The following is an 18,926-nucleotide window of genomic DNA, read 5'->3' as shown; positions in this document are numbered from 1 at the left end:
TTAAGGGAAAGAATAGAGGAGGTAGAGAAATTGAGCAGTTAATAGAGAGAGGTTGGCAGCCTAAAGTAGAGGGATGGCAAGGGAGAAAACAAACAACTTCACCAATTAGGAACAAATTAAGGATGGAAGGGAGTTGTCAAAGGATAAACCTAACCCACCATGTTGCCTTTTCCACTAGTTACAGTTGCTGATGTACATATCATATGTACATATGTACGAATGAACATATGAAGCCTCCACTTGTCAGTCTCAGTCATTGCAGCAATACCTTTTTTATTCATTTGCTTCCAAGAAGTAATTCTGGAAATGTTTCCTCCCTGAGATCACCAAATGTTGGTATTCCCTAACAAGATGCTTTAATGTAAGGAGAATAAAAACAGCAATACAGAAAAAGACATATGTTTTAATCCATCATTAAATAAGCTTGCTAGAAAGTACAAACTTTTACAAAAAATTAAAACCTTTACCTTCTAATAACATTTGAATGATATTAATCTGAATGAAAATATTTTGAATGTTAGTGTAATAGCTTAATAAACTGACTACCAAATAATTTAGCTAACTAAAAAGGACATGCATTTCTCTCACATACTTGAAAATGGAGTAAAAATTGAGGTGAAATCTAGCAACTCTCATCGTTTAACAGAAAAGAATATTTCTACCCAACAACTGTAGAAAATTTATGTCCCCAGACTGCAACACTGAGCTGAAATTTGTCTTAAGAATATGATGCTAATGTCCCCGCTCTTTCTGAAAGTGTCAGACCTACAAACACAATCAAGATCTCAGAAGAATTTTGTCTCAGTTCTGCTGCATTCTTCCTCTGGAGAGATGTCAGTGCTGTTGAAGAATATAAAGTGCAGAGATCATTCAAGATTGGAGAACTGACACATTTTGAGCAAAACAAAGGATCTTTTCTGAAGGATAAAACTCCTTCCTATGGCTGAATATACCACAGTGTATGAATTGTTCTATCATCACGGTCTGAAGCAAAATTAAGAACATAGTCAACAAAAAAGGAACATGACTTATGTAATATTTTTTCATTATCTGCTCAGCCTAATTTTGTATGGTTAGATATACACACATATGATACCTCATGCTGTCATTTTCTATCCCTGCATCCACCTGAACAACTCTTACAACTCTCAGTCAGAATACAGAGGAACAAAGTGTGGAGGTACTAACTGTCTGGGTGTATTAAGCTTGGATGATATATATATTAAAAAAAAAGTTGTTAATCACAAATTATGTTTAAAGCAAGTATTTCCTTTAGATTATTTCTAGATTCAAATGCTTGATAGGAATTCCATGACTTTTCTCAGAAAGTGGGGATGCGCCTCGAAGTTCCTCTTCCAGATGTGAAGCTTTACAAGGAAGTTACACAGTCGCTCTGCCAAAAGCATTTACGGCTCATGGTCAGGCAGGAGGCTTGAAACTAGATGAGCTTCAAGGTCCCTTCCAACCCAAGTCATTCTACTATTCTATGGTTCTATGATTCTATGATTTATGGCTAATAGCTTACCTCTGATTGTGTTTGCAGTGATGGTTATGAATCACAGATTGTGGCTTAACTCTTTCTATTTCTGAGAGATTCTGTGACCCATACAGCTCTGCTTTCTTCATTGACTCTCAGGATTATACATTGTCACAGTGCATATTAAAAGATACAACAAAAAGGTAGTCATGCAGACAGGCAGAGCATCATATTTACTACCATTTACTACCATTCTGGAGCAACAACAAAAACAGAGAACACTGGGCAGTAGGTTTCAGCCATCACACAAAAGTGTTGCATGTTGTTCTGTAGGGCTTCTGGGGAGGATTCTTGTTCTGGCAGAACCTCTAAAAACATGGGACCTCATGCTTTGCTGGATGCAGAGGTGGTTCCCAGTCAGCAGTCTGGCTGATGGCCTCAGTTTCAAGCTGGATAGCTTCTAGACTGCTAGACTGACACCTAGAATAGATCAATATGTGATTTACAGACATGGGAAAAACAGGAGAGGGTAAAGGAGTTGATAGTAAATGTCCAGTTATCTTAGAATTTCAGAAAAGAACAAGGTGGGGCTCAGGACCCTTAACTGTATAGGGAAACAGGACTGACTGAGGGATGCATTTCCCTCTTGCTATAAGGAAAATAGATTTTGATGTCAACATGATTCAATGCTGAATAAACCCTGGACTGCTGAGAATTAGTCTCGGAATAAAATAGAGAAATGAGATGCCAAGATCATGTTCTGTTCCCAGTACAAGATGATTCTTTTAGCCCAGTGTGTGGGCAGCTTGTGGTGGAGCAAAGTTCAACTCTGTGATGACAGAGATCCTTCTGTGAACTTCATGTAAGTTCATCTCATCCCTGCCCCAACTCCACCTTTCTTATAGTAGTGATAGGCAAGACAGATTTATATAGTTCAATGACTTTAAGAGCCAAATCTACCCCAAACCCAGAAAGAAAGAAGGATGAAACTACTGGAAAAGGTGGTAAGATGGTGCCATGAGAGTCTCACAGAGCACAAAAATGGGCAGAAGTGGATTCCAGGATGAGACAGGAGAAAGATGCTTTGACTTACTGCAGGATGGACTAAGTTGCTACAGGAACTAAATTGTCCTAGGAAGTTTAGCTTAAGTCCAACATGAAAACTAACTTTCTGTCAGCAGCTTGAAAGTAGGTAGAGGGGTGATTACGAAGGGTAAAGCCTGTGAGCTGAGGGATGGCAGAGCTGAATGACACGTAGCAACTTACTCTGATTGGTAGACAAGATATTTCTGTTCTTCTTTAATATCACAAAACCCAGAAGAAGTGCAGAAATGATCACTACAACCACAGCTATAAGTGGGCCAAAGAAATTTATCTTTGCTTGCTCCATTTCTTTCTCTTTTATCTCTGAATAAGAAAACAAAGAAGATACACACAGCCAAGATTTAATTTGGTGGTAATTACTTTAAACACTCTATCCCAATGTTACATGAAATAGAAGTTTAGGTCAAGGCCCTTGACATCCCTTTTGCTTTGCTAGTGTCAAAAAATCACTATCCACATTATTTTATTTCCAGTTCCAATAACTAGTGAAACTACCTGGTCTTACTACTCACTTAAACAGCAGCAAAGCAAATAACTCTTTCTAAGGTTTGGGTAGCATGTGAAAGATCAGCAACTTAATTGGTACAACAGCCTATGAGGCAGCTACAGTGCCAATGCTGCTCCGTGTTATCATGCAAGCTGGAAGAACCTGGAGCATGTTACTACTTGGTGTCTGTTGGAAATGATGGTCAAAGCCTAATGAAATGCTGTAAGGGATGTGAAAGTAGCAGGGAATTCAAAGGACTTTCCCTCTATTTCTGGTTTTTGTGTTTTTGAGGTTTTGGTTGGCAGGGTTAGCAGCTGATAGAGCTTCAGTTATTGCCAAACAAAACTGATGTTTGTGTAGAGTTCCTGGTTTCTTACCCACCATCACTGTTTGTCAGGTAGCTATTTTCATAAAGCCAGATAGGAGAGAAGAATTGAAGAGGAAAGAGGAAGATTCACCATTATAGTTAATATAACCATTTCAAAACTAATGAGCAATGTGCAGAGCTGAACAAACATTAGAAGGCTTCTGGATTGTATTTTAAGAGTATTTGGAAGTCCTATAATGCAAAGACATCAGAGGCAGTTTGCCATATCTGGTGTTGATAACTTAACTCTTTAGCTAAATTTATATTAAGAAAACTTCACTATGGAATTTTTCAGAACAAGTGGCAAATTTATTTTACATCTGCAGTAATAAGGTGCATATTTATACTGCCCTGGTAGGCTTTCCTGCAATACTACCATTCCCTCTTGGCTCCTTGTTCCTGTTAAATGAAGCACAGCTCTCCATCTTCAGCATTGTCTAAAAGAGATGTGCAAGCCAAAGGAACGTATGACCAAAATGGGAATTGTCTTTGTTTTGATGCTCTTGTGCCATAGCTTATAAACAAAAACATGTGAAAAGAAGTTTTCCTGGTCCAGAAGATAAATAAAATACTGCTTTAGTTTAAAGAAAGGATCAGCCATGTGGAACCCTGAGATAATCCATCAGTAAAGTCATAATGGAACTCAGGTCCCCAGCTTCTTCTTGCAAGAGGTGTCTGAAAAAAGACACAATTTCAGAGATGAAAAATCCCCAAATAGTCATTTTGGAATGTGCACTTAATTCTGCCAAATGTTATGAAAACCACCAGGAATGCTTCTAATATTAGTCCAAGTCTCATGGTCTTTACAGTTAAACTCAGCACAGTTTATTTGGCAGTTTGTGAACCAAATATGGTCCATGGAACTCTTCTGTTTAGCCTTATGCCTCTTTCTAAGAAATGATTAAGAATAGCAGCTCAAGCATTTTAAACCAGCAAAAGACTCCTTTTTTAATATCAGGGTAGTCAAACTCTGGAAGTTTGTGGAGTCTTTATCCTGGTAGGTGTTTAAAATTCAACTGGATAAAGTGCTGTGCTACCTACTGACCCTACTTTGAGCAGACTGGTTGTACTAGATTATCTCCAGATGCCTCTTCCAACCTCACCAGTTCTCTGATTCTGTGAAGTGACAACTTCTCCCAACAGTTGTCACCTCCAGAGACTGGTTGCTGCCTGATCCAGACTCCTAGGTTGCTTTATTGCTACTGCAGCATCTTCCACGGAGGAGATCAATAGGGCTGTGTTCTGGATTGTGTAGCAATTCCTTCTCTGTGCCCTCCCCTTGCTGTAATAAGATTTTCCATGTGGAAAAGAGAGGAAGTTCAGCGGTGAGTAGGATAGAGCACCTACAACCCTTTTAATCAACTCCTAGTCCTACTTAGAGTTTATTCCCTGCCTTGAACATGCTGCTGTCTGTGATCAGCTGTGCTGCAGTACTGCCTGCTCCTACCCATGCAGAAATTGGAATGGCCAAAGGGAGACTCACCTATGCTCAGTGGGACTGAGACAAGGCTTCCCAGCTGCTCCCTAAGGTGAAGCAAGCAGCTGATATTAGTGGGGCTCCCTGCAGGAACAGGGATATTCAGCTTGCTGGTAATGTTGTACAGCTTTGTCACAGCATCCTGTGAGACATTCATGTGAGCCGGGCTGCTGAGTGTTTTGTTCTCATGTGAAATCAGCCAAGTCATCTCCTTGGGCTCTGGATAACCTCCACTGGAAGAACAGGTTAGGTTCAAGTATCCATTGGGCTTTAGTTCCCCGGAGTGCAGTTCTATCTCAGGTTGACTGTAGTTGGCTGAAATAGACCAAAGACAGAGCATCATGAACCAGCCACACCACGTTTGTGACAGTCTCTGCCAGTTATTTAATTTTTAAGATTTTCAGGCAGCAACAAGTCTAAACACTTTTCTTCAGGTAGACAATGGGCATTCCAATAAGGGATTTGTATGGCATTTTTTTGGTGTGTATGTAGACTTGCTGCTTCTTGTTCTCAGGGTGTTTCAAGGATGCAAGTCTGATCAGTCAGACAATGGGCCTCTGTCTCTCCCGCCTCTTTAAGACATATTAATACCTCAGAATAATGAAACCTTAAGCCCCACAAATAAGGCTTAAGCAGAATACGGGAAGGGACTACAATGTTCTCTACCTTTGGTATCCTGAATGGGTAAGGGGAAACCCACAAACTTCTAACTGGGAAATGTAAAAATAGAAATAATCTGAGAGAATCCAGATAGGGTAAGTTCAAAGTGCAGTGCTGTTTAAGTAGAAATATCCCTGGTGTCTGTCAGTATTGTAAGTAAACATTTTGCAGCATATAATTCATCATCACTTTGTGGCAGGGTTCCCTTAGCTTAGCTTTTCTGATGGAATCGACTATAGCATAAGGGTTTTTTATTTTGTGTCATTCACTCATCACAATAAATGAAAAACACACCTGTTGCTTTAAAAAGTCAAGTTTCCCATGCAAGAAATAGTGAAACAGGAATGGGAAGAACTATTTAAACATAAAATACAAATGATAAATAGAAGCTTTTAACGAATACCCTCTCTTAATTAATCTAGATATACTCAACCAGGATTTGTTTCGTCAGAGGTTTATAGTAAAAATAATAGACTATAATTGAAAAGGAGAAAGAGAGAATGTTGACATAATACTGACCACTAAGTTGGCACATAGCAAGTTAAAAAAACCCCAAAGAACCTCCCAAAAAGTCAGAAACAAATACCGAGAAGTAGACTCAAGATTTGATTGCAAATTTTTAGGGCCAATAGGACTAAAGAATATGCAGAAATATTGGAGAAGGGAAAAGGGCTCTTAGGAAAATGTGAGTCTTGAGAGGGTGAGTCTCACTCTTCTGCACATACACTCAGTGTGTTGGAACAAGGATCTAATCCTTGCCCTAGAGGACTGTTAATATGTATGAATGAAGAAACATGATTTTGCTTTTATTTTCTCTATCCTAATACACAATGCATAGGATTTAGCTTAGTCACTTAAATCCCCCCAAGAGAGTTGATGGATAGGAATTCAAAATGAAAAAAAGCCTCCCCTTTTCTATACCTCAAAATTTAGTTAAGGTGTCCCTCAGAAAAGCTCAAGGTCTGACTTGCTTAGCTGACTGCTGTCAGACATCTAGTCTGGAGTATTTATTCTCTCCTTGGTATTTTATAGGGATAGCAAGAACGTAATCCATGGCTATGAAACTTGCCACAACATCCAAGTGATTTAAGGGCTTCAATCTTATTGACAGTAAGCAAGTAGAAATAGTAGAATACAGGTTGCACTTCTCTTTTATAGTTTCTGGAACCTCAATTTACTGAAAAGTGATGCTGGGTGCATTCAGGGTGTGGGCTACATATATGGGGTTTATGTTTGTTAACAGAAAAGGACATTTCAGGAGGTCTTATTTATTTAAAGATAGTGTCTTCCAAAAAACTTTGGGATTCGGTTAAATAACTCAAGAGACAGCAGTCCATCAAGCCCTTAATATTTTTCTCAATGGCTTAATCACTTTGCTTTTATTCTATTTTCTTAAGTGACCATCTGCCTTACTTCCTTCCAGACACTGACTGTTAATTAAGGCTAGTTAATTAACTAGGCTTTTTTTTTTTTTTTTTTTTTTATATGCAGTATTTTACATGTATTTCAGGTTCTCACATTCTGGAAACAAAACTCTTCTGATTATTCTGTGTTATAAGGTTGTAAGATTGTTGTTTTAATGTTTCTAGTTGACTGTATTTTTTCCAGTCTTCAGATAACTCTACTAGAGCTTTTTTTCACACTTTTCAGTTTTTCAACATCCTCTTTAAAATGAGCAACTCTAAGTCTCTCTTGTGACATCATTTCAGTCTCAATGCTCTGAGTAGTGCATATTTTGAAACAGCTTCCCTAGTCTTACCTACTTCCCTTATTGATCTATCCAGAGGAAGCACTGCAGACATGCCACAATAGCAGATTTTCCAGTTAAGCTGCTTGTCGGCATGGTCCCTACCTTGCATTTTTAAGAGCCAAAGTTTTCCACTGTGAAACTTTCCTTTTTTTTCTGGAGAGGGATCTGAGTCTGTTTTTATATAAGTCATCATGGCTGTATGAAATACATCTAACATATATATAGAATCCTAGAATTTCTCGAGTTAGAAGGGACTCACAAAGACCATCAAGTCCCTGGCTCCACAAAGGATGGCCAGGGAGTCACACCCATGTGCCTAAGAGCATTGGCTAAACTGTTCTTGAACTCTCTCAGGTGCTGTGACCACTTCCCTGGGGAATTTGCCAGTGCCTGACCTCCCACCCATGGGGTGAAAAATCTTTTCCTGCTATCCAACCTAAACCTCCCTTGACACACTTTCATGCTATCTATATATTATATTAATACATAAAAATAACATGTTTAAATTGTATTCAAAGGTACTGCATTATTTCTGAATACTTTGTCACCAAGTGATCCAGACAGCTTTTTGTGACTGCCCTGTCATTCTCGTACAGCCCTCGGGTTTTCTTATGCCCATTTTAAGTGTGACATGCCAAACTACAAAAATCCCTCCCTGTATGAGATGAAATTCTAATTAAAAAGCAACACGTAAGCACAGGTACATTTCAATATTTGCATTTTCCATCTAATTATTTTGAAGGGCTTGAGTTTCTTTAAAATATGGTTTTATACTGCTCCTTCCTTTGAGAGTTTATTGAACAGAGAGTAATTTGGAAGGAAGACAACAGCACATTGTTAAAACTGTCTTCCTAACCTAAACCTTAAAAAGTGTAGGAGACTTTTAGTCCTAAGAGTGAGATGTCTGTAACATGTTGCTCAGATTTTGGGCAAACTGGTAACTGATTCAACTGTTTGAATTGATTGAGCACTTGATGCTACACATCTTAAACCAAGGGCCTTGATACTGAGTGCACATTGTGAGTTTCTGAGTTCCAAAATGCCACTGAAAATGCTTCTCTAGTAGATCCTGGGAGAACCAAAATTTACAATCTACATTTTCTGTCTGTGGAACAAGGGAACACTTGCTAGTAGCACAAAGCTAAATAGGGTCAATTGTCCTGGTACCCTGTTTTTGGCTGCTGTTACACTTGGCCTGTTCTCTTTTAAAGCAGTATGCTGAAGCCTGAAAACACCAGTGCAAGTTAGAAGCTGCTTTATTAATGACTAGCACTACCACAGTGGAAGACAGAACACAGGCATAGAGATAAATGCTACTAACAGAATAATTTAAAATAGAGAAACATTAGGATTATATATTAGGAATTAAAATAATATTAGAAAATGTGAAGAGACATTGGTGCCTCACTTCCATCTCCTTGTTAAAAGACTAACTGCCTTTTCCTTTGATTACAAAAAATTCTCTGATGCAGAAAAATCAGGTGGAATCTCACCAATGTATGTATATAATTTTCTTCTGAGGTATTTTCTGCCTTCCTTTAGCTGAATATATGAATTTCTACTCCTACACGTGGGCTGTTTTTTTCTTTATTTTCCCTGTCATTTATATGATCATAAAATAGCTGTGTGTTTGCAGAGATCTTGCCATGTTTCAATTCTAATTTGCCACCAGTGTTGATAAGGTTGAATAATTACTGCTACTTTTAATAGAAGGTAGTTTGTCAGATACAAATAAACAAGTTTATTTTCCAGAGTCCTAAAAGCCATAAAAATTGCAGGAAGCAAATCTCTTATTCATGTTTAAAAATTTTGCCCCAGAACAGGCACAATTTCAGGACCCATATTTCTGGACTGAACAAACTCACGGAGAATCCCACAGACCAGATGGCAATCAGAAGAGATTACTTACCAATGATGTGCAGTGACCACTCAGATTGGTGTATGACCATTTTTGGTTGTTCAGTTGTTTTTTCCATAACAATACACTTATAGTGTCCCTCATCCTCAACTCCTGCATTTAACAACTGCAAGGTCCATTTGGCCATGTCCACCTTGGTGCGATTTATATATTCAGGACTAAGGTTCTCATGCTTTTCTTGGCCATGATATACTTCGTGCACCACTTTATTGTCTTTTTGCCAAAAGATTATTAAATTCTTCACGTCAATTTCCTGAGAGTTTGGAAAACAGCAGGATAGGTGTACAGTGTGATGGAGAAATGCCTTCACTGGATGCACACTGGCAGCAATACCTTAGACAGAGAGAGAGAAAAATCAAGATTTCTACCAGCTACAAAAGAATATCAAGTTGCACTCAGATATCCAACACTTAACAACAGTGGAAATAAAACCACCAACATTTAGACACAAATTATCCCACTAGGTATGACAGGACACGTAGTAGTTCAAACTGACTCATTTAGTCATGAGGAGTTCAGGTCATAAAACTATTTCTTATTTTTCTTCCTATATTTTACTTTCCAAAGAAGGCCTACCACACAGAGATCATGAGCATCTATATTTTAGAAAACTTATCTCCAGGCCAAAGATTCAAACAATTCTTGCTTGCAGCATCCTGAGTGTAGTGAGGTTCTGCCACAAAGAAGATAGATGCACAATTTCTGTTTAAAAAGTTGAGTTAATTCTGCTAAGAAAATTACAACACATTAAATTTTTGAAGAAACTGTGAAGTACACACTGTGCGGTAAGTGTGAGTGTCTAGGGAATGCATGACCAGAAGGTCAGAAGCAGGTGAACACTTTCAATCTCTATGAAGAATTAATCTAAAGTTTAATGACAAATTAAATGTCAGATTTAACTGTTCCGTAATTAATTTAGAATTTAATGACAGAGTAAATGTCAGATTAAACTGTTCTGCTGCTGATCTTGTTAACAGAAATGGTCAATACACACTTATGTCTTCATGCAAAGAAGGGATGAACTGCACTACAGAAGGGATGATTTTTCTCCTGCTTTCTCCTGTGCATATGTCCATTATTATGAGTAGTGACCTGGGGGACTGTGTTTTCTTGGAATAAGAAATGCAGCCCTCTGTCCCAGAAGACACAAACATCTCTGCTGTGTTCAAAAGAAGATTTACAGTCTCTCTCCTGGTGCAAAGTTTTGACTGTTCTTCCAGAGCACAAGACTACAAAATTATCTCTGTGGTTGCCTCAAACTCCAGTCGTCCCATATCAGAATGCCAGTTTTCAGTTTAGTACCACTCTTCTCTATAATGCACAGAGGTGATACACACACATTTTAAAGACAGATTTAAATTGAGAATTTAGGAGCAACATAAAATAAGTGTAATGTAAAGATATAAAGTTGAAGAGAGGAAGTACTTACTATATATATTTTATAGAGTCCCTGCACACAATTTAAATACATGTCACATGGGCTATATGACCTTGATTGTGCAATGGAAGTGATTAATAGTACTAAGGAATGAGCTTCTTAGTGGATGAGAAAGTATCACATAGCAGGACACAAACAATCAAAATAGTTTTGATAATTAAAAATGTGCCTTTTACCTGGGAGAAATATCATAGCACAAAGGAAGAATATGCAAATCTCCATGACACTGTAAGAAGAAGGAAAGAAAGAAATATATTAGAGGTTGAAAACACTCCAGTACTCCCAAAGAGGTGGTAAAACAAGAAGTTTTAGCAAGAGAGAGTATTGAGAAAGTTAATCTCACCTTTTTCTATAGATTGATGCAAGGGATTCTATGTGCTTCCCAGCCTTTAGCAACCACAACTAGCATGCTGTGGCAGATCTCTGGTTTACAGAGAAGGTGTTGTGCAAGATTACTGCAGACTGTGTATGCCATGGGAGGAACACAGAGTCCCTGAGGTCCAAAGGGCAGGACAAGTACCCAAAATGCCTGGAGCGGAGGAAAGAGGAATGGGGAGCATGCTTGGCCTGGCAGTGTGGGGAAGTAGATGGGGAATTGAAAGTAGAGGGGGAGGAGAGTGTGATGAAGAAGGAAGAGGTGGGGGAGACATCTCGGTGATGTCAGCTACCAGAAGTGATGAAGTGTGTGACCTTCAGTTTTGTGATGGTAACAGGAACCAATCCTTAACAACAGCAAAGGATAACAGGGAAATCTTATGATATATGATACAGAGAGATGATGCTAAACAGCGCATAGTTCTCGGTAAAGAAAAAATTAGTTTCTTTTTAGGAAAGAAAACCCTAAAAGAAACCCCTATATCTTGTCTCCTAAGCAAAACACCTCTCTGGCTGCTTGGGTTCATGTGGTGTAAGGGCCCATAGTCCTGGTAAGCAGCCAAATGTCATTCCCATGCAATCTGAGAGTGGCACCTGCCTCAAGTCTGTTTGCTACTTTGCATTTTAGCAGCACCTTTGTGGTTTTTGTGTGCCTTTTTCATATATGTGGGAGAAGCCTCCATACCACCCTTGCCAAAGTCCTTCACTCTCCTCCTTCAAACAGCTCCAAAGAAATCAGTTTGCAGGAGCAGATCTAAAAATTTCCAGCTTTCATACTACCTAAAACCAGTGAGATCTCTGTCTGCTGTCCTCACTAGCAGTACACTTTCCTGATGGATGGTTTCTCATTTTTTGTCATGTTTTATTTTAGGCTGGTACACTTGGGTCTTTACCCCAGGTCTCTGGTGTCTTCTTCTGTTTAATATAGAATTTCCCTCAGTCCACTGACATGTGTTTTTGTGAGTATGCTGTAATGTACAGGCCTGACAAGGGTATTTTTTCCAACTTCATCCTACCTTTCCTTAGAAAAGGGGAGAAAGAAGTCCACATGGCTTGGAGGATATGGATAACTTTCTTTTGATCCACCTGTCATAGCAAAAGAGGCGGGAAGGGAGGGAGGGCTCATGCAGAACCCATTGTCATAGACAGAGGTCATTCTTTTTCTGCTCCAGCCACCCAATTGCATGGTAAACTTTTATCAAGGGATTTTCCCCTCCCAGGCTGGGCCCCACTGAACTAAACCAGACAACTGACTTCCTAAGTAAAAATGCCTGTGCCAAGCCACTGAAAATGATAGAAACTTCTTTGCAGCAGTCATATTTCCATCCTATAAATAAGAATTTTAGTTTTCAGTCAAGAGAAAAATAAAGGATAACTCTGTTTTTTTTTTTTTGATTCAGTGCAGGTGTGTAAGGGGAGAAATTAAAGCAATTCAGCAACTACTGACATAAGTGGAGAGAGTGTTCTGCATGTTTTGCAATGACTGTCTCACAGAAGCAAAGAGCAAAACCAGAACTGAAAATGAGAGTGAGAGAGAAAAAACCCAGGCAAAAATACCAAATAGCATTGCATGCCTTTCTTCATGGTTTGGATTTGGAGCTGTGAGGACAGAAATCCTCAAAGTTCCTACATGTATTCCTGGCTGCCATCTTCCAGGAGAAGGCACGTTGCTGGGGTAGATGGCATGAAGAAGCATCCTGTGAGTCTGCAGAGGGGTGTACCTTCTCTCATGGGAGCTGCTTTATAGAGAATTGCTGAATCATTAATCAGGCTGCTACAACTTCAGTGCTGCAAAGAGCTTTACTTCCCCTTTTTTATAAAATGCCTTTAACCAACAAATGCAAATCCTTGGAACCAGTGTCCAGAAGACTGAAGGGAGGAAGGGGAATTACACAGTATCACTGTGGGTTACTTACACCATTCCTTTGGCATATTCAATACAGATTCTGTGCTCAGTTCTCTCTTATATTTGCAGGCCTTTGAAAGTCTTCAGTCCCAGAACTGAGCAGCAATCAAAGGTGGCTGGGTGAGACAGGAAAGATAGACATTGTCGGTCTGTGTGTGGATGTGCAGTTTTGCTGTTCACAGTCTGAGTGCATCCATCTGTAGAACTGGCACTTTTTCATGGATAACTGGTGAGATGGGAATGGTTTGAAGACCCAGGGCTTTAAAATTATCTCTGACATCCTGAACAATATGAGGTCAGACCATGGGGATGTAAATATTTTCCCTTGCTAAGTAAAGATAGCATACATGGTGTGTCTTTCTTCCCTTTTGGAGAGCTTTTTCAGCCATTCTTGGAGATGTCTCCATGACTCACAATTGCAAATCATGTGTGGAAGTCAGAGATGAAAATGGAGAAGCATATTAATTGAAATTATGTCAGTATGCAGTCCAGGGTCACACTCAACTTTTTATTTACTACCTCTGCAGTGCAATCACTGAAAGGAGAAGAAACCATATGAGCACATGCACTTTATAGGCCTGATTCATGAGGGCTTTGGTTTGGTCCAAACCAGTCTGAGAAAACTCATGAGGCAGTTCCCACTTGGCTCAGTACAGGGGGATTCCTATCCTGAATCATAAAATCATAGAATGTGAAGAGTTGGAAGAAACCTTAGAGATCACCAAGTCCCAGTGCCCCCTGCCATGGGCAGGGACATCTCCCAGTGGACCAGGCTGTTCCAAGCCCATCCAACCTGGCTTTGAACACTGTCAGAGGTTGAGACATCCACAACTTCTCTAGGCAACCACTTCCAGTGCCTCACCACCTTCATGGTAAAGAATTTCTTCCTAATATCCAGCCTAAATTTCTCCTCTTGCAATTTGCACCCATTCTTCCCTTTCCTATCACTACAGTTTCTGATGAAGAATCCCTCTCCCTTCAAATACTGGAAGGCTGCTATGGGAGGGACTCCTTGTGGCCTTTCTCTGGACTTGCTCCAACAGTTCCATGTCCTTCCTGTCTGGGGGGCACCAGAACTGTATGCAGCACTCCAGGTGGGGTTTCATGAGAGGAGAGGAGAGTAGAGGGGGATTACCACCTCCCTCAGGCTGCTGGCCATGCTGCTTTGGACACAGCCAGGGTATGGCTGGCACTGTGGGCTATGAGTGCACACTTCCTGCTCATGTTGAATTTTTCATCAACCGTCATGCCCAAGTCCTTCTCCACAGGGCTGCTCTCAATCACTTCACTTCACCAACCTGTTGGTGTCCCTGGGATTGCCACAACACAGGTGTAGGCCCTTGCACTTTGCTTCTTTGAACTCCATGATATTTGCATTGATCCATATCTCAAGCATGTCAAGGTCCCTCTGGATGGCAAAAACTCTAACACCAATGTTTGGGAAAAAGAGGCAACTTCATGCCCTTTACTTTTGAGGGCAATTGCCAGAAAACCCTGTGTTACTTATTGAGATTGGTTTTTTGTCTCCTGTTCCTTCCAATCCAGCATGTGAAACCACCATGTAAAACCCCAATAGGCACAGTGGAGCATGAAGGTCTTGGAGTAAACAAGAGCTTTGTATCAGGTACGCTTGCCTGGGTTTTCATTTGCTCTCCTTTTTGCTGTTTTCAGTTTTGGATGTAGTCATTATCTTTTAAAAGACACTGGCACATCTGTGCTCTTTGACTCCTAAGTTCCTTCATTACCCTTAAGTTCCTTCCAAAATGTTCCTTTCTTGCATATTCCCACAGGTAATTAGTTTGTTTTCTTACAACAGGTACACATATTCCATGGGAACACTCTCCTGCCCCATGCTGAACTCAAAACAAAACTAAACACTGAACTAGTAAAATACTCTTTTTATTTTTCTAGCATGGGGAATTTTTCTAAAATTTCCACCCTATGCAACACTGAGCAGCTCCATGAGCAGTGCTGTGAGCCTCCTGGAGGCAGGACATCTGTGACAAAGACTTTCCACTGCTGACTTGGAAACTATCCCAGGGGCTTGTAAATTAAATTATCCTAAAAATGCATTTACCAGCCTTCCCCCATGTTGCAAATACAGGTTGATCTGTACAAGTCTTATGAAAGGAAATCACATCTTAAGAAAAGTTCTTTAACTTGGCAAGTTCAGAGGATTCTATGATGCCCTCCCCACTAATACTAAGCCACATGACCATATAGCTATCCAGCAAGGGGCATGTTTTAAAAATATACATTACTCAGGCAACTTGTGTTTCCTATGTGCTTTCCCAGTCAGAAAAGTGTCACTGTTTTAATCAATTGCAAAACATTTTTTATTGCTCATTCTTTTAGAACTATCTTTCATTCCAAATTGCATTTAAAAATTATGGGCTTGTTGTTTAATTATTTTTATTACATGAATAAAATACAACCCTCTGTCTTCCTGCTGTTTGATTTCTGAATGCATTTTGTATCCCTTCCCATTCAGCAATATCCTTACTGTACCTAAGAACTACAGGAGAACCATGACTTTGACTATGATTCTGGGATCACTTTGCTCTAACATCTAGAAACTCCTCTTTTAACAACAATAAAAACATCAATTATTTAAATAATACCTTTGGTCCAGAGATCATGGAGCATTCCAGTGCCTCTGCAAGCAGAATCCTTCCTCCACGACTGGGGGCAGGTATCTGTGGAAGAGGGCACAACGGCTGCCCAGTGGCACAGAGTCCCACTGCACAAATGACAGGACACAAATGTGTTCTCCCTGCAAGTGAAACTGCGGGGGAAATTCGGAGGGGAAGAACGTCATCAAACCAGAATTAGACATTCGTTTGGATTAGCTGTGGTGTTTGAGTTCCACCTAAAGGAAAGGTCAGGTGTACATATTTTTCCACACTTTAGGCCACACTTGGGCACTGAGTTGGCAAGTTGGTTGAACCACTTCTACATCACAGGTACAATAGGTGACGTCTGTGCTCCTTTCCCAGCTCTCACACTTGCCTCAAGGCTAGTAAAGGAAACTTGTCAGCTGGGAAGCAGCAGTTGCTGGGTTCACATCTCACCAAATCACAGCAGCCTCTTTGGCTTTGCAGTGAAACAGAGAGAGAGCACACCCCTGTTCCCGCACAGGTCACTATTTAGAGGAGACAGCTGATTCACAGGCCAGTCAGTTGCTGGAGACTCTTCAAGAGTCGTTGTACAGAAGAGGGAATGTAAATGACCATTCCCAAGCCCCCCATTTCTGCACAGGACACTGCCTGGAAATGGCATCATGGCTACACAATGCAAAGCAGGCATAACTTCAAATAGCAGTTTGCAGAGCACCTCTGGTGTCAAGGTGTGTGCTGTATACAGAAAAATGAATCTCTATTTGACTCCTAACTGTACAAACACAGCTAACGAGGATTAGGTACCATGCAATATATTCTGTGCTTAGTCCTCATGTGTTACATGCTTTATTTTCAATAGGAGTCTTTCAAAATCAGCTGAGCATGTGACACAAACCTCATACTGCTTTTCAAACAGAAGGATCACTGATCAAGTGCTACTTTTCTTGCAATAAATTAATCTCAATTATTAAATGAAGATGTGATATTCAGTAGCTCAGTTAAATGAGCCAAGCCTCTGCTCTAGTGCAGAAATCACTCTAGGGACACATACTGATTTTCTCACAGTGCTTCTTATGGCACATTAACTTTACAAAGATAGAGGAAAGGATTCTGCCTTTTGGTTTTGGTTTCTCCCTTCAATCACCAGAACTAAGCTGTGAAGAAAGGACCTGAGTCTCATACTCACTGGTGTAAATTAGAATCAGCCTCCTTATAATGTGTATGATTGGACTACACCCTGGAGATCCACTTTGGTCCTTTCACCCAGGTCCTGATTATAAACATCCAGCTCCAGAAATTCAGGAAATGATTGTGCTGATGCCACCATAGGATGGGCTCTGGCTCATTCTGCTATAGCCTGGTCAGCTTGCTTCAGGAAGTAAGGGATGTGTGTGAAGCTGCTATGACAGCAGCTGTGGCTCAAATGAAACAGAGAGCAGCTGTGGAGCCACTTCACTAGTAGCAATTATGTTTTTATGAAGGTGTGCTCCTACTTGTTTATAGAAGCATTACAAATGCTTGTGTCTGTAACTGTCCAAATCATTATCAGATAAAGAAGAAAGGCTAAAGCACTTGATCAAAAGGATTATTTCAATACTGGGGAATGCCTTATTTCTTTCTCCAGTGTTCCTATCTCAGAGGCAGCAAAATACTGCAGTATGGATCTTGCTTGATAACAGCAATGTTCATCCTTTCCTCTGTCCTCACTGCCTGTCTTCCACTGTGTGCAAAAAGCCCAGATCACAGAAAATCCACCCTTTCCTATCAGAAATACGTTTGTGCTACTTATAGCAAGTACTCTCTGTGCAAAAGAAGCTTCCTCTTTTTTTTTAGCCGAAATTCCCCTTTCAAGGCACATTTAATTCTCTCACAAGTGTCAGTGTTATTCACAGTGTCCCTGAGCTGCTGTGTAGCCCCAGCCTCCACGAAAACCTTTGCTCTGATTTTGCCTGAAGGAAATAACCCTTTTTGAAGAAGTTCTTATGGCTGGCAAATACCATTCACTTTTCTTTGCTTAAATGGGTCTTTGAATTTAAAATACAGTTTTTTGGCAAAGACTGAAGTTACTACAATGAGATTTAAAAAAAGCAGCCTGTCCTTCCCTAGTACTCCACTGCTGAAAGTCACCAAGTTAATTTAAGAACTGATGGCACAGTAAAAACATATCTGAATGGATTGTTATGTAAGAACAATGATATCAGTACTGATTCCATAATATTTATAGGAAATTGAAGAAATTTAAGGCCATATCTCTGCCATAGCTGCACTTCTTGCTATATTCTCATTGACTTTTCTACATGACTGAGTAAAGACTTGGTGATTATGTGTTTGACTATTTATATGTATAATTCTTTGGTAAATTGATAACTTCATTTTCTTGTACTGCCAATTTATTTACATGGAATTTGATTTCTCCTGTAACCTCATTTTGATTCTGCTAGCTTAGTAAAACTTGTAATTTTATCATCTATTTAGATTTGTTTCAAGTTGGCTTATGATCATGCAGTGAGCTTCATAAAAGCCCAGCTTAATGAGTGCAGTTGTTCTTGCCAGCTGTAGATCAAACAGTATTCACACCTGAGTCCCTTTTGTCTGAATCAAATTTTATATGTGGCATTCAAAAAGGGGCTGCCTGAGTGGAAAAAAAAATCCATCCTGTATCCTTAGCCTATTAAGCATCTGCATCTATTGCCTATTATTAGAAATGAATTCCAAATCAGTTTCTGTATGCACGTTTTTCTTTGCCCAGGACAAACTACTCAACAGCTCTGATTAAAAATAGAGAAGTAGGCTGTTAGGAGTGAAGAAGGGGAAGTTTTTTCTCCAGTCTGTAGCAATCAGAGAACTATAATTTACTTTTAACAGTTTCCTGTGAATGCAGCCAAAAGAATAATTTCTTCAGCTAGATTGATTGAAGACTAATTGGACCTAATTTAAGTGTTTCCCAAACATATTCAGCAAAAATCTAAAACCTAGGAGCATTTACAGGCTTCAGATTTTTTCCTTGCATGCAACTTAGTCTTGCAGTTAACAAGAAAAACAGGAGAAGTGCATACGATTTTCAGAGATGATGGAGTATCCTCCTCCCACTCTAAGATGTCACAAAAAGTAATGATGGATGAGACCTAAACATTGCAGTGGAAGAAATCAAATTGGAAATGTTAAATATTCTTTGTCTTTCTGCCTACAGAGTCTCACCATTTATTCTGAATGTCATACTAATTTATTGAGTTCAGTTTTCATCTGAGTCAAATCCCTCACCAACTAGGCTGGTTGCAGTTGGATTAGAAGGTAGTGAATAAGAACGTCTTCAAAAAGGGTTATTTCTTCTTTGTTTGAGCCTGGGTAA

At 39.7% G+C, this 18,926-nt stretch overlaps 1 protein-coding gene across 1 annotated transcript; it reads right to left on the bottom strand.

The window, feature by feature from the left end:
* Window positions 1-1,883: 1,883 nt before the first annotated feature.
* On the bottom strand, window positions 1,884-11,044 carry CD86 (CD86 molecule). Its single transcript, XM_064702842.1, has 6 exons — window positions 11,022-11,044; window positions 10,855-10,904; window positions 9,232-9,573; window positions 4,919-5,227; window positions 2,744-2,884; window positions 1,884-1,957 (listed from the first exon to the last, which is right to left on the bottom strand). The coding sequence occupies exons 2-6, from the start codon at window positions 10,898-10,900 to the stop codon at window positions 1,938-1,940; spliced, it is 858 nt and encodes a 285-aa protein (XP_064558912.1). The 5' UTR covers window positions 10,901-10,904; window positions 11,022-11,044; the 3' UTR covers window positions 1,884-1,937.
* Between the last annotated feature and the right edge of the window lie 7,882 nt (window positions 11,045-18,926).

Source organism: Zonotrichia leucophrys, chromosome 1, assembly GCF_028769735.1.
Source record: "Zonotrichia leucophrys gambelii isolate GWCS_2022_RI chromosome 1, RI_Zleu_2.0, whole genome shotgun sequence".
Lineage (NCBI taxonomy): Eukaryota > Metazoa > Chordata > Aves > Passeriformes > Passerellidae > Zonotrichia > Zonotrichia leucophrys.
This window is presented reverse-complemented; position numbering and strand designations above follow the sequence as displayed.